This window comes from Rhinopithecus bieti, unplaced genomic scaffold (genome assembly GCF_001698545.2).
Source record: "Rhinopithecus bieti isolate Rb0 unplaced genomic scaffold, ASM169854v2 scaffold_19939, whole genome shotgun sequence".
NCBI classification, from domain to species: domain Eukaryota; kingdom Metazoa; phylum Chordata; class Mammalia; order Primates; family Cercopithecidae; genus Rhinopithecus; species Rhinopithecus bieti.
This window is the reverse complement of record NW_016810019.1, coordinates 1,446,980-1,461,919: the sequence shown is the minus strand read 5'-3', so window position 1 is coordinate 1,461,919 and position 14,940 is coordinate 1,446,980. Positions and strand designations below refer to the sequence as shown.

The 14,940-nt window shown below is 45.5% G+C and overlaps 1 protein-coding gene across 1 annotated transcript in view; it reads left to right on the top strand.

Annotated features, from left to right (window-relative positions):
- The window catches only part of PHACTR1 (phosphatase and actin regulator 1), a 597,649-nt gene that overhangs the window by 499,375 nt on the left and 83,334 nt on the right, over nucleotides 1-14,940 (top strand). Inside the window, exon 9 of the mRNA XM_017891116.1 lies at nucleotides 5,990-6,311. Within this exon, the coding sequence (XP_017746605.1) occupies nucleotides 5,990-6,311 (322 nt within the window). The remainder of the gene's footprint in view (nucleotides 1-5,989; nucleotides 6,312-14,940) is intronic.

Genomic DNA, 14,940 nt, shown 5'->3' with positions numbered 1-14,940 from the left:
TAGACAAATTGGTTTAAGAAGTATCCTTTAACTGCACATTCTAAATGTGGACAAGATAATCATTAGGTGAATAGATTTTAGGCAAATTGGCTTTTAGTAAATTGGTTTAGGGAAAATTGGTCTTTTACTTTTTACATGTTGGGGGCATAGAAATAGAGTCTGGAAATTATCCCAGTGACCCCCCCAGGACGGACATTGGTCCAGACGCTGGATGGAACTGATGCATCCTGACCTCGAGTGCTGCAGTATCCCTGCCTCAGGCAGCACCATACTCCAAGCAGTTTAGCTCCCTGAGCCAATGATTCTCAGCTCCTTGTATATGCTGAGCATTTGGGGAGCATCTTTCTTTTTCTTTTTTTCTTTTTCTTTCTTTTTTTTTTTTTTGAGACAGAGTCTCACTCTGTCGCCCAGGCTGGAGTGCAGTGGCGCAATCTCGGCTCACTGCAACCTCCACCTCCCAAGTTCAAGCGATTCTCCTGCCTCAGCCTCCCGAGTAGCTGGGATTACAGTCGTGCACCACCATGCCCAGCTAATTTTTGTATTTTTAGTAGAGACAGGGTCAAAGTGCTGGGATTACAGGCATGTGCCACTGCGCCTGGCCAGGAAGCATCTTAAATCCAAATGTCTGATCCAAAAATTCTGGTTCAGTAGGTGCAAAGTAAAGCCCAGGAACATGAAGTTGCATCAGGCAAATATTACAGGTGTTCCAAGGACTCTGCTCTAAGAAATAGCGCCCTTTTCTTCAGAGAAAAGGGCAAAAGTAAGACGCCAAGAGTTATTTTGACTGTGGCTTTTAGAAATGCAATGCTGGGCCAGGTGGCCAGGACAGGGTGGCCATCCACTTTGGGAGGATGAGGTGGGTGGATCACCTGAGGTCAGGAGTTTGAGAGCAGCCTGGCCAACATGGTGAAGCCCCATCTCTACTAAAAATAAAAAAATAAATTAAAAAAATAAAAAATCGGCCAGGTGTGGTGGTGGGCACCTGTAGTCCCAGCTAATCAGAGGCTGAAGCAGGAAAATCACTTGAACAACCCGGGAAGGGGAGGTTGCAGTGGACCGAGGTTGCACCATTGCACTCTTGCCTGGGCAACAAGAGTGAAACTCTGTCTCAAAAGAAAAAAAGAAAAGAAAGAAAGAAATTCACTGCTGGACCCAACCTAGAATCCCTAAGAAGAAGAATGAGCGTCCGTGTGATTCTGATGCACCCCCCAGCCCTGGGCCTGAGGACCTCAAGGCAGTGAGCACATTCTATCACTGCCCAGTCTCAGAGTCCTGCTGCAGCGCCTGTATGAGGAGCCATCCGGGAGCTAGTTGGGAAGACAAGGCTGACCCAAATGGAGCCAGCAGTAACCAGCACAAAACAGAGCCAAATTCCCTGGCGTTGCCGACCACCTGGGTTGTAGGAGTTAAGGGAGGAGAGGCTGCCAGAGGAAAGTGGGTCTTCGTTTGCTGCTTGAAGGGCAAATGCAGTTTTTATAATCAAGGAACAGGAAGGCATTTCAGGAGGTGAGTACAGTGAAGGCCCTGAAGAGAGATGGAGCATGTTTGTCGGGAAACCCAGAGGCCAGAGTGGACGAGAGAGATGTAAGTGGGAGACTTGTGGTAGAGCTCAGACAGAGTCACACTTGGACCTGCAACATGGACTGAGCCTGGAGCCATCATGGAACTCACGCATGCCCAGCAGGTACTGTAGGGAGATAGATATCTGGTACAGAGTGGGGACAGATCAGAGGGCTTTGTCCCCAATGGGGATAAAGAGACCACATTATCCACATGATAAGAGAAGATGAGTGTCCTAGGCTGGTGTAGTGGTCAAGAAGCCGGAGAATACAGAAGTTTGAGTGGGAAAGGAAGATAAAAGCTTAGATGGAAGTTCAGAATGACATAATACGCAGCTGGTTCCAAATCGTGCCACTAGTTATGTTATGGGGAATGACTTGGTGTTAAGATGTTGTAAAAATATGCAAATAGGCATTGCCACTCTAACAAAGACATGAGCTGCCCAGCCTCTCCTCAGTTATCCACAATGTTGGGGAAAGATAGGGACTGCATGGCTAATTCACAGAAAGCAGGAAATTCCACCTGATTTTAGCCTTTTCCTCACTTTCGTTAATTTTATGAAATCCACTAAGCCAAAAATGATTTTAAATGATTCACTTTTATTCTCTGCCTTTCTTTAATTCATAGCCATGTGCATCAAAACAACCAGAAAGGAGATGTAGCAGGAAAGAAGGAGGGGGTTCCCCACGGCCGCAGCATGCCTTTCCTGGAACAATAAGAATAACCATCTCCACTAACTTGGTCCCATTGGCCTTTTTCCCTTGCCTGTTTTCATAGAATTGCTGGGGCTCACTTGGCCAATTTTCTAGTGATTATACCAAGTAGGTTTTTGCTATGGAAGTAGTCACAAGAAGTGGTGGAATGTTATAAGAAGCTATTGATTAACAAGATGGGCAGAACTCAATATAATCACTGCCCCTTCCTAGGCAGAGAATTCCACTCTGCCCTCCTGGTTCTTTCTCCTGACCAAGCAAATGAGCACCTACCTGCCTTAGAGAACCAGAGTTTTCAAATGAAGGACTATGGGTTAAGAGTCCTGGAGCAAAATCCTTAACACTTCAGGACATATTGCATTTGCTAGGTTTGCACTGAAGCTTCTTCTTCTTTTTTTTTTTCTTGAGGCAGAGTTTCCCTAACCCAGGCTGGAGTGCAATGGTACAATCTTGGCTCACTGCAAAGTCCACCTCCCGGGTGTAAGTGATTCTCCTGACTCAGCCTCCCAAGTAGCTGGGATTACAGGCGCCTGCCACCACGCCTGGCTAATTTTGCATTTTTAGTAGAGATGGGGTTTCACCATGTTGGTCAGGCTGGTCTCGAACTCCTGACCTCAAGTAATCCACCCACCCCGGCCTCCCGAAGTGCTGGGATTACAGGGTGGGCCACCATGTCCACCTGCACTGAACCTTCTAAGAGCCATGTAAGTGGACCCTTCAGTAAGAGGAACTGGACAATGGTGTTGAGTTTTTCTGTGTCTCAGCACTTTGGAACTAGCTAGCACTGCCTGTTAAGTTCCTGAATGTGGTGACTTTGCACCATGTGCATGAGGGGTCACAATGAACAGGATAAGCCCTTGGGAATGAACATGCGGAAGGCTTCTGGTTATGATTGGTTTGCATTCTGGTGTTGGGGAGCAATCTTATCAGGCCCCCGAAATGATTTTTCACATAAATTTTCTGTGTCTTAGCTGTAGGATCGGAAGTTTAGTGTCCATACACCACAACTGCATGATCCTAAAATTATAATCCATTTCAGGCTCACATGTCCCTCCTAGAGTATCTATTTCTGGGGAAGGTGTGAATTCATCCCACAGCAGAGCATCATAACTTTGGCTCATTCTGTAAACACGATTTGCATCTCTTGTGATGTGAGCTGGGCACTGAAAAAGATGCTGAGGTTTGAGATACAATAATAAATCACACACCGTCACTGTTCTCCGGGAGAGGAGACAGTTATGTAAACAGGAAATGCAGCATAGTGTCTTCAGAGACCCTGTTTCGTCATCTGCAAACATGAGATAATAATGGCATCTACCTCAGAATTGTAAGGATTCAACTGGTTGGAATACAAAGAGCCCTTAGAACAGTATCTGGCACATAGTAAGCATGATAGAAGTCTTGATTATCATGACTGTCGTCATTCCTGCTATCATCATTAACACAATTAACGCGGACATAATGTGCATCCACGTTCCCACTCTCTTTCCACAGAGTGGGAAGAAAGATGATCAAGGAAGGCTTTTCAGGGGTGATTATTTGTGAGTTGGATCTTGAAGGGTGACTAGTAATTGACCAAGAAGACAAACAGAGGAGAATATTCCAAACTGAGGGAAAGTGACATGCAAAGGCCTAGGTTTATGGAAATATCAGGCAGTTTAGGAAACTCAACAGTTCAGGAGTGAGGGTGGATGGTATGGGTAATGGTGAGAAAAGTGGGCTGGAACTAAAGAGGAGGTGGGGAAGCCATGAGTGCTTCTCTTCAGTTCCTTAGTGACAGGGAGAGGCATCTGTGGAGGGTGAGGATCCTGGAGGAAGCTGGGGAAGACTGCAGCAGCTCTTGGGAGAATGGCCAAGGCCACCTGGTCAACTTTGTTGAGGGTGGAGACCCTGAATCCATGGGCCACCAAATAAGTAGAATCCACAGGAGAAGAGTGATCTGGGCCATAGGAGAGAGTCTGCTCTGGCTTTTCAGGTGCCATGGGTAAGGTTATTTCCAACTGAGGGAACCAGAGCAAACTTCATAGAGGTACAATGTGGACATGAAGAGATGAACCAAGCAGCAGCCAGCTCATGGAAGGCCTTGAATGATGTATCAGGAAGGTTTAGTCCGTGGATTGGTTTTAAACTGAGGAGCAACGTGATCAGATTTGTGCTCTAGGAATGTCATTTTGGCAGGACTGTGAGTTAGACTGGAGGAAGTCCACGTTTAAGGCAGATAGATCATTAGATCCTCTGAGATGGAGAGTCAGAACTGTGTGGTGCTCCCCAGCAGGGGGTGCCAGTGCACCACTGAGACTCCCCACTCCTCCCTGCTGTGCTTTTCCACATCATGCTTCTCCCAGGCAAGCCGCAATCCACAGGGTTCAACCAGGTTCCCCTCCAGTGCTAGGTGATTTCCAGAAATGTGGGGTACAGCGGCAGACTACATCTTCCCAAAAATACCCTGGGGTCTAGTCTGACTCTGAGCCCCTCAAACATGAAGGATCTCTAGGAAGCTCAATGGCATTGTCATGGAACCCAGCAGTTGGTCCTAGAGTCCAGCAGACTAGAGTCCCCTGTGGGAGCCTCCTTACTGTTTCAGCAGCCCACACTTGACTGGGCCCACCTATCCAGCAGTCACTCTCACTCCTGCCCCAGTCGTGCACCCAAGCCAGGATCTGCAAAAACTAATCTTTACAAAGCATCCTCTCAAGGCAGGATGGTCATCCCTCGGTGACAGAAGAGGGAATTAAGGTTGGCAGCAGTAAAGGCACTTGCAGAGTGACATGGTGTTGGTGGACTTGACCCTAGGGCTGGCTTTAAATCTCATCCCTGTTGGGAAGTTCCAGCTTTGAAAGGATCTGTTCACATCATACTGGCAAAATTGTAGACATATCTTGTAGACTGGCATGTCTCGGTCTGTTTTGTGTTGCTGTAACAATACCTGAGGCTAGGTAATTTATGAAGAAAAGAGATTTCTTTAGTTCACAGTTCTGCAGACTGGGAATTATGAGAAACATTGTGCTTCTGGTGAGGGCCTCTGGCTGCTTCCACCTATGGAGGAAAGCAGAAGGGGAGCTGGTATATGCGGAGAGCATATGGCAAGAGAGGAAGCAAAGGAGAGAAACTGAGGAACCCAGACTCTTTTTAACAACCCACCCTCCCTTGGGAACTAATCCGTTCCTGGGAGAGCTAAAACTCATTCACACCCACCACTAACCTATTCATGAGGGATCCACACCCGTGACCCAGGCGCCTCCCACTAGGCCCCACCTGTTAAAGGTTGCACCTCCTGACATCCTTACATTGACAATTAAATTTCACCATGAGTTTTTGCAGGGACAAACTGCATCCAAACCATAGTTTGGCATATCCTAGCAAAGGTTTCCTTGACGGTCCATGCGTGTCCATGAGCAGAAGAGCTCATCACATGCCTCCTTCCTCCTGCCTATCTGGGCTGCTCCCAAGTCTCTGTTTGACATACTGTGCATTAGACACCACTAATGTCTGGGTTCCTGAAGGCCCTTACGGCCAGTGCAAGTGCACTTGGAGTAGGAAACGAGTCAATGGATGCTTGCTGAGTAGCACTCATCATGCTGGTGTCTCCAGTTGACACATTTTACCTAAGAGGCGCACCTCAATGGCCACAGTTTCCAGGTGAGCGCATCTGGTGTTCTGGATTTCTTCTGATGCCCCCAAACTCACGTCTCCCTCTCACCCTCTTTCTGCCGTAGATCCTGGCGCCCCTGTGAAATTGCCTTGTCTGCCAGTGAAACTGTCGCCTCCGCTACCTCCAAAGAAAGTCATGATCTGTATGCCCGTGGGGGGGCCAGACCTCTCGCTGGTATCCTACACAGCCCAGAAGAGCGGCCAGCAGGGCGTGGCCCAGCATCACCACACTGTCCTGCCCTCCCAGATCCAGCACCAGCTGCAATATGGCAGCCATGGCCAGCATCTCCCCTCCACCACCGGCTCCCTCCCCATGCACCCCTCGGGCTGCAGGATGATAGACGAGCTCAACAAAACGCTGGCCATGACCATGCAGAGGCTGGAAAGGTAAAGGTGGGCACCAGGAGGGAAGACGGGAGGAGAGGGATTGGCTGGGGAGAGGGGCTTAGGGATTTGGACCATGACTTAGGAATGTGAACAAGGGGTCATCCCCACTGGGGGAAAATATTTGAAAGTAAAATGAGACAAAAAACTGAAGGTCAAAGCATGGAAGAAAAAAAGTGTTGCCAATTGAAAAGCTCTAGAATAATCACATTTATCAGAAAGAAAAACTAACATTCATATATATGTATATGCTTATATATACACACAGTCCTCAGTGTCATCAGTAGGTTCATGAAAATTGCAACTTCAGTAAAATAAAATCTCCCAAAACCAATTTAACCATAGACTAATTGATACAAACAAGACTTAGGTTCCTACGGCATATTTCTGGTCACAAAAATATCACCAAACTTATTAATAAAGACCAGAACACTTCTAATATTAAACATTGAAATAAAAGTGAGCTGTACATACGTTTAAGAAAGATTAATAAAAACAAGGAAGGTGATTACCCAATTATTCCTGTTCAGGGTGGTGGCTAGCCAGAGCGTGTCCCAGCAGCCCAGGGCACAAGGCGAGATCTGGCCCTGGTCGGACATCATCCCCTCGCAGGGCGCGCTCACACCCACACCCACACTCTCTCAGACCTAGGACAGTGTGGACACGCCATTTCACCTGACATGTACATCTTAGGAATGTGAGAGGAAACCTGAGTACATGGAGAAAACCCATGCAGTCGTGGGGAGAACGTGCAAACTCCACACAGACAATGGCCCCAGCTGGGAATCAGTTTTTTTATTTTTTTCTCATCAATGTTATGGTAAAATTACATTGAATGAAATGACTTTATTCAAGGACCTGCTGTATATCCATCTTTGCATACGGGTGAGTGTATACACATACACACACGCGTACACACACACATGCACGCACATATTACGTCTATAAGCATTAACGTTTTGTGAAAAAATATATACATAGTCATTAATAGCGTTTATTCCTGGGGTGGAGAAATGGGGAGAAAATACTTTTATATTTCATATCTTTCTATACTACTTTTTAATTCTGTGAATATTACTTTTATGATACCCAAAAGAATTCAAATGTAAAATAAGAAAAGATGAGGGTTGGCAGGTGTTGGAGGGAAACAGGAGGGCTGGGGAAGGTGGGAAGATACACCCTGTTCTTGCTGATGGAGGAAGCAGAGTCCCAGGCTCTGATTATATGTGCATGTGCCACTAATAGTTGGCCATTATCAAGGCAGCTCCCTCTTTCACCAGAATCTGCCTCCAATCGCTCTTCAGGGAGAGTTGCAAAGATGACCCCACAGGCAGGCCTGCAGCCACGACCCTAACTCACCACCACCTAGGGAGATCTTTCAAACTGGTTCTCAGTTACTCTTGATCACGTGTGCATGCATGATCATGTGTGTGTATTCAAACACCGCCACCTACCTCTCATCCAAGAAGGGACTGGGATTTCCCACTGGGGCTCTGAGGCACAGTGCTTGACTGAGTGCCCTGGTGTGATAAGAATAAAGTGTGTCTATGAGGTGCAAAGAATGTGTCTGACTGGGAGCTGAATGCTTGTCCTGTAGTAGTGGCTGCTGGCCACTGGGTCCTATGGATGGAAAATGGCAGTCTGGAGGTCCCAGCGAATCACCACAGAGCCAAAAGTGAGATGCACAGGCGGGAGCTTCAGGCTGTGTTTTCCTGACTCTGGGTGGCTTTCTCTACTCCTGCCTGTCAGCTAAGTGTTCTGCATTTGGGAAAGGAGCAATTCATCTAGAGGTTGCTGTGTCTAGGAATTCTGACTTGATTACTTGTTGTTAACACCTGCCCTTGCTGCAAAAGGAAAAACACAAAATTTTATTTGGCCCCTTGCTATCATTTGCAACTATTCGTTTTATTAATTAGAACAATAATAATTTAAAATGTGGGTGGCACCTTTTAATCTATCACACGTACACATTATTGTCACTGTCATTGTCATCTTATTTAATCCTCACATCACCTACGGAAACTGAGTAGATGGAGAAACTAAGGGAGGTTCACTAAGTTCCCCAAAGCCACTTTCTCAAAGGGTGGCCCACAAATAGCTTATCTCATGTCTGCAACCATGTAAGTGCAGACATTGAGAACAAGCTTTTACATACTCTTATAGCAATATGACAGAATATTTTCATGTCTGTTGAATCTTGTCATTAAAAGGGCTTCATTATTTTATATTTGTGTTGTATTTTACAAAAGCATCAGTTTGTGATGGATTGAAAATTGAAAGAACTAAACAGTAAGAACTGTTTCTTCCCTGTAGACATCTGGAAAACACTGCCCTATGCAGTAAGTTGAGAGGCCAAGCCTCCAGCCTGGGCCTCTCCAAGTCCAGAGCTCTTTGTACTAACACACAGCTGCTTCCTAAGGACAAGTAGCAGCCAACATCATTGCAGCCACCCCCAACCCCATGTCTACATGCACCCAGTAAGTTTTCATATCTCTCATGAGCTTCAATCATCAGAAAAGATACTTAGATAGTATATTAATAAGATATTGCTAAATATGCTTCCACTTAAAAAAAAACACCCTATTAAAAGGTTCAGTTAAAGATGCTAACTGACAAGTTTTATAATATCTGTGGGTATTTGTGGGATATTTCAGTTTAATTTAGACCAATGGGTAGATCTAGTGGGATATGGGAATTTTGTAGGGGGCAGGGTATGCAGCATGATCTCAGCAGCAGAGCCAAGGCAGTCTCTCCGCTTTGTCCCAACCCAGATTCATTTCCTCCTTCCTTCTCCTTCACTTCCCACTCGAGGTCAAAGCATAGGGTTGTCCTAACAGATCAACCAGGATGCAGAGATTAATGCATGCATCAGTTTGACAAGATCGCCACCCCAGAGAAAGAGAGGCCCTCTTCCCAAACAAAGATTGGAGAGATTGTTCTGAGTGTCCCCAATCATCTCCAGGAAGAATCTGAGAGTAGGCCAAGGTCACAGGCCACACTTTTCAGTGCGGGGAGGGAATCACCAGCTGTCCTGGGTAATTTCCCCCTGATTTTTACTACCTAAAATTCTCCCTGTTGCCTGTCAACATGATTTCATTCTTGTTCTAACCAAATTTTATACAGAAAGAAAGAATCATTTCTCTATCCTCCTGGCAATTTCCAGTGACCCCAAAAAAACTCTGCAAGAAGGGAGAGGCATTACCAAACACTCAGGCATCCTGCCTTCAGAGTTCCTTGGACCGGCCCCCTGTTTGTGCCATTGCTACCCCCTGAAATCTCAAAGAATGTCACTATAGGTCATTGATCCAGACAGACAGTCCAATCCTGATGAGAAAGTTATAGGTAATGTAAAAAGTTGAATGGTGAATTAAACAGCATCAGTGCCTGACACTGGACTGTACATTTGCACAAGTCGTCTTATCACTGAAAGGGGCCTTGAAGGCCATCCAGGCCACCAAGCCCCTGCCCACAGCAGTGTTCCTGACCATTTATTCCCTGGTCTCTTCTCCAACAGGACCTTCCCCAGCTCCCAACATAGCCTGCACCATTGTCAAGAAGGTCTGGCTGTTACAAAGTCCCCTCTCTATTAAAAGTTTTACTCGTTGAAATTTATATCTGCCCCTTCCTGATCTTACTTCTAATCTTCCTTTCCTGTAAAAGACTTTTAAATCTTTGAAGATAGCTACCATTCTCTTCATCTAAGGACTTCTCTAGATCTTATACCATCTTGTTTGTGTTCCCCTGAGATTATACCAAATCTGCTCTGATTTATATGGAGAAGATATTGTTTTATTTATATTTTTTATTTTTGAGACAGCATCTCACTTTGGCACCCAGGCTGTACTGCAGTGGCATGATCATGGCTCTCTGCAGTCTCAACCTTCCAGGCTCAAGCGATTCTCCCACCTCAGCCTCCTGAGTAACTGGGACCACAGGCGCATGCCACCACACCCAGTTAATTATTTTTTATTATATTTTTGGTAGAGATGGAGTTTTGTCATGTTGCCCAGGCTGGCATCAAACTCATGGTCTAAAGTGATCCTCCTGCTTCAGCCTCCCAAAGTTCTGGCATTACAGGTGTAAGCCATGGCACACACCTGCAGAGAAGTTCTTAGACATTACCCTGCCTAAGCCTGCTTGATGGCACTAAACAATGATGTGGTTATTTACAGCTTTGGCTCACAAGATTTGGGGGAAGGAGCTAGAGTTCACCTGAAGCAAATTTAAAGGGTCATATTTATTCAGAATCACAGGGCTGCCCTAGGCAGTGGGGGCCAAGCTGGTGACATCACCCACCCCTACTTCAGGACCAGGTATGTGGGTTCCAGAATTAACTGCCAGAGTTTGAATCTTAGACACACCACGTATTAGCTGTGTGACCCAAAGCGTGTGGCTCAACCTCTTTTTGATTTTCATGCCTTGTCTGTAAAATACAGATAATCATAATGCCAGCAGCCTCATTAGGGTCATTTGTGAGGATCCGATGATTTAATGAATCCAATCAGTGAGGTTATTGCATGTCACACAGTAAGCAGCTAACAAATGGTGTTGAACATTAGCCAGCACGGAAAATTTGTCTTCAATGACACTAGAATGGTTTTGATCCAACCTTGTTGGAGATTTTTGTTTGTTTGAGTAAGTTTCCTCAAATTAGATTATCTTCATTCCCCTCACACTTTTTGTGGTGAGCCACGTCTTTTTGAAGGTGATCTTTTATCATTTCAAATTTTTTTTGTGTGTTTAGATTTCCCCTCAACTTTCCATTCTAATAAATAACACTGCATTTTTTCCCCATTTTTGTACTTAAATGTTTGCTAGCCTTTACTCTTGTTTTTAAGAAACAAGCTTTTCTTAAAGTCATTAAAGAGTTGAATTCATGGTTATTTAGTGACCCTGTTGTGGAAAGACCTTTTATTTGTTTATTTTATTTTATTTCAATAGTTTTGGGGAACAGGTGGTTTTGGTTACATGGATAAGTTCTTTAATGGTGATTTCTGAGGTTTGGGTGCACCCATCATCTGAGAAGTGTACACTGTGCCCAATGTATAGTCTTTTATCCGTCACCTGCCTCCCACCCTTCCCCCTGAGTCCCCAACGTCCATTATATCATTTTTATGCCTTTGTTATCATTTCAAAGATGATGCAGTGTTTTTATTTTTAAATATCTGCAGTAAGCTCCATGATCTAGTTGGCATCGATCCTAGAAGTCAGTTGTAAAGTCCTAATCAGGACTCCTTTTCTTTCTGATCTTAATTCAGCTGATCTGTTTCTGTGTGTTCTAGTCTCCTATTAGTAAAATGAAGGTGGAATGTGGACCCATGTTGACCCTGAAAGAATTTTAGGAAGATTCTTAATGGACTGCACTTTAAAGAAGTCTTTCCCTTCTCAATTAGAGGCAACTTCATACTTTCAGTCACTCATGCCAAAAACCTGGAGTCACCCTTGACCCTTTCCTTTCTCTGGTCCCCCACATCTGACCGTCCGCAAATCCTATCTGGTCCACACTGGACACACACAGGGATAAGATCAACACTTCCATGTGCTCCTGCTTCCCCGGCCTGAACCTCAGTCGGCCTTGCCTGGCTTGCTGCAGTTTCCCCCACCTGTTCTTCTGCGTCCACATCTGCTCTGCAGCCCGTCCCCACCACAGCAGCCCAGGCGACAGGGTTTGAGAAAGTCAGATGGTGACTGTCTTCATCTGCTAGGACTGTCATTACGAAAAAACCACACACGGCCGGGCATGGTGGCTCACACCTGTAATCCCAGCACTTTGGGAGGCCAAGGCGGGTGGATCACGATGTCAGGAGATCGAGACCATCCTAGCTAACACGGTGAAACCCCATCTCTACTAAAAATATAAAAAATGAGCCAGGCATAGTGGCAGGCACCTGTAGTCCCAGCTACTCGGGAGGCTGAGGCAGGAGAATGGCGTGAACCCGGGAGGCGGAGCTTGCAGTGAGCCGAGACCACGCCACTGCACTCCAGCCTGGGTGACAGAGCAAGACTCCATCTCAAAAAAACAAACAAACAAACAAACAAAAACACACACACACACACACAGAATGGGTGACTTAGATGACAGAAATTTCTTGTCTTTCAGTTCTGGAGGCTCGAAGTCTGAGATGAAGGTGTCAGCAGGGTTTGTTTCTCCCGGGGCCTCTCTCCTTGGCTTGTATAGGTGGTGTCTTCTCTCTGTGTCCTCACGTGGTCTTCCCTCTGTGTGTGGCTCTTCCTCATCTCTGCTTATAAGGACACCAGTGATGGTGGAATAGGGCCCACACCAGTGACATCACTGTAACTCCCCCACCTCTTTAAAGACCCTACTTCCAAATACAGTCACATTCTGAGGCACTGGGACTTAGGACTTCAACGTATGAATTTATCTGGGGACACAGCTCAGCTCTTAACAATGGCTGTGACCAAATGCTCCTGTTACCATCCAGCTCGCCAAGAGTAAAAAGCGAAATCCTCCCCATGGCCCAGAAGCCCACTCCCACTCCCAGTTCTCTTGCAAAGAAAAATCTACTGACTCTTCAAGACATTATTAAAATACCAGGTCCTCTGTGACCCCTTCTCAGATTCTGGTACAGAGCTCTGCCCTCCTGCACACACTCCTGTTGCACACTTGCATTGGGTTATGTGTTTCTCTCTATATTCTCTGTTTAATGTGGACAGGAACCGTCCTTGTTTCCTCATCTGCTATGGTTTGAGCATCTCTCCTCCAAAATTCAGGGGTTGAAACCTGAGTATTAACGGACTGCCCCTGTGGTCTCCCTCGCTTCATCGGCTCCACTCTGTGTTGCTCCCTCCTCCCTCACACAGCAACCTTCCCGCCATTCTCGCACATTCTTGGACATGCCGGATGCCTCCTGATGGGGCCTTGGCACTGTCTGTTCCCCTGGATGGACTGCCCTTCCCTCAGATATCCTCAGGGCTCCTACACTCACCTGCCCCGGGTCTCTACTCAAATGTCACGTCCTCAACGAGGCCCTTCCTGTTCAAAATGGCAACCCTCCTCGCAACCTGGCCTGTTCCCCAGCTCCTTTTATTCTTATCAAAGCATTTTTCACCGTCTAATATTTTGTGTCATTTGCCTTTCGTTCAGTTTGTTGCTCTTCTCACCTAATAGAACATACAGTCCACAAGGGCAGGAACTGTTTTGTTCATGGCTGTATCCAGAGTGCCTACAACAGGGCCTGGCTAATAGGTTTGAGTGAGTGAGTGAAAAAATAACTGAGTGAATGGAGAGCCTCTCGTAGCTGCAGTGATATTCTTTCGCTTATTAATCTGCTTCCTAGCGATGGATTGAGTTCTCACAAGGCATATGTTATATAAATATTCAGCAGTATTAGTGGTCTTTAACCTTTTATATTTTCTTTATTCTAACAATTTGAACTATTCCCTCTGTTTGGAATGCATTCTCTTCCATCCCGTCCTCTACTACCCACAGCAGCTTCTTTCGCAAAGAAAAATTCTTGTTCTTCAAGACATTATTAAAATACCAGGTCCTCTGTGATCCCTTCTCAGATTCCTATACAGAGCTCTGCCCTCCTGCACACACCCCTTTTGCATGCTTGCGTCAGGTTATGTGTTTCTCTAGATATTCTCTCTTTAATGTGGACAAGAACCATCCTTGTCTCCCCATATGGTATGGTTTGAGTATCTCTCTTCCAAAATTCAGGAGTTGAAACTTAATGGCCAATGTGATAGTATTAACAAGTGGGGCCTTTAAGAGGTGATTAGGCCATGAGGGCTCCTCCCTCATGAATGACATTAAGACCCTGGTGAAAAGGACTTCACACAGCAACATAAAGCTCTCTTGGCCTTCCACCATGGGAGGATGCTGCATTTCTCCCAGCCGGAGGATGCAGCCCTCACCAGACAGCCAAACCTGCCAGCGCCTTGATCTTGGACTTTCCAGCCCCCAGAACTGTGAGGAAACACGTTTCTGTTCTTTTTAAATTACCCAGTCTCGGGTGTTTTATTATAGCAGCACAAATGGGCCACAATGGCTCTCGACCCTTAATCTGCCATAGTACCTCTCACGTAGGAAGTATTCTGAAACTATTTATGGAGTGGGTTTCATTAAAAGTTACTCTAATCTTTGAAACAGAAAAATATCTTACTATTACGATCAATGTTTTGTTATAAACTGTCTCAATTATAGAAACAGGCTTTTGCATACTTATCTGGCAGTGGAGATACATGATCACAAAGGTCGTTTTCCCAGGCAAGCTTATTCATTGCACTCCGTATGTGCTGACCCCTGTGATTTTCCCAAATGTGGGAAACTTGACTGCATAATTTGTGGTAGTGGGGGACTGTATTCGTGCTTTCCCCTGAAAAAAAAAACAAAGGAAGAAAAGAAACAGGCTTTTGTGTGGATCCACTCCTGCTTCCCCAGTTGGGCCATTCCTGTTGTGTTGTGTTTGATGTTAGAAGCAACGTATATACAAAGTTCCTCCCTTTAAGTTAAACCTAGGTCTTTGCTTGTCATGTCTGGTAATATCAAACTTGACTCCAGATACTATAACTTTGATTATGAACCTAAGCCATCATTGAAGTACATTTTCCCTTCTTATTAATTCTCTTGGAGCAAATCCTTAATGAATGATAAAATGGGAGAGAAGTT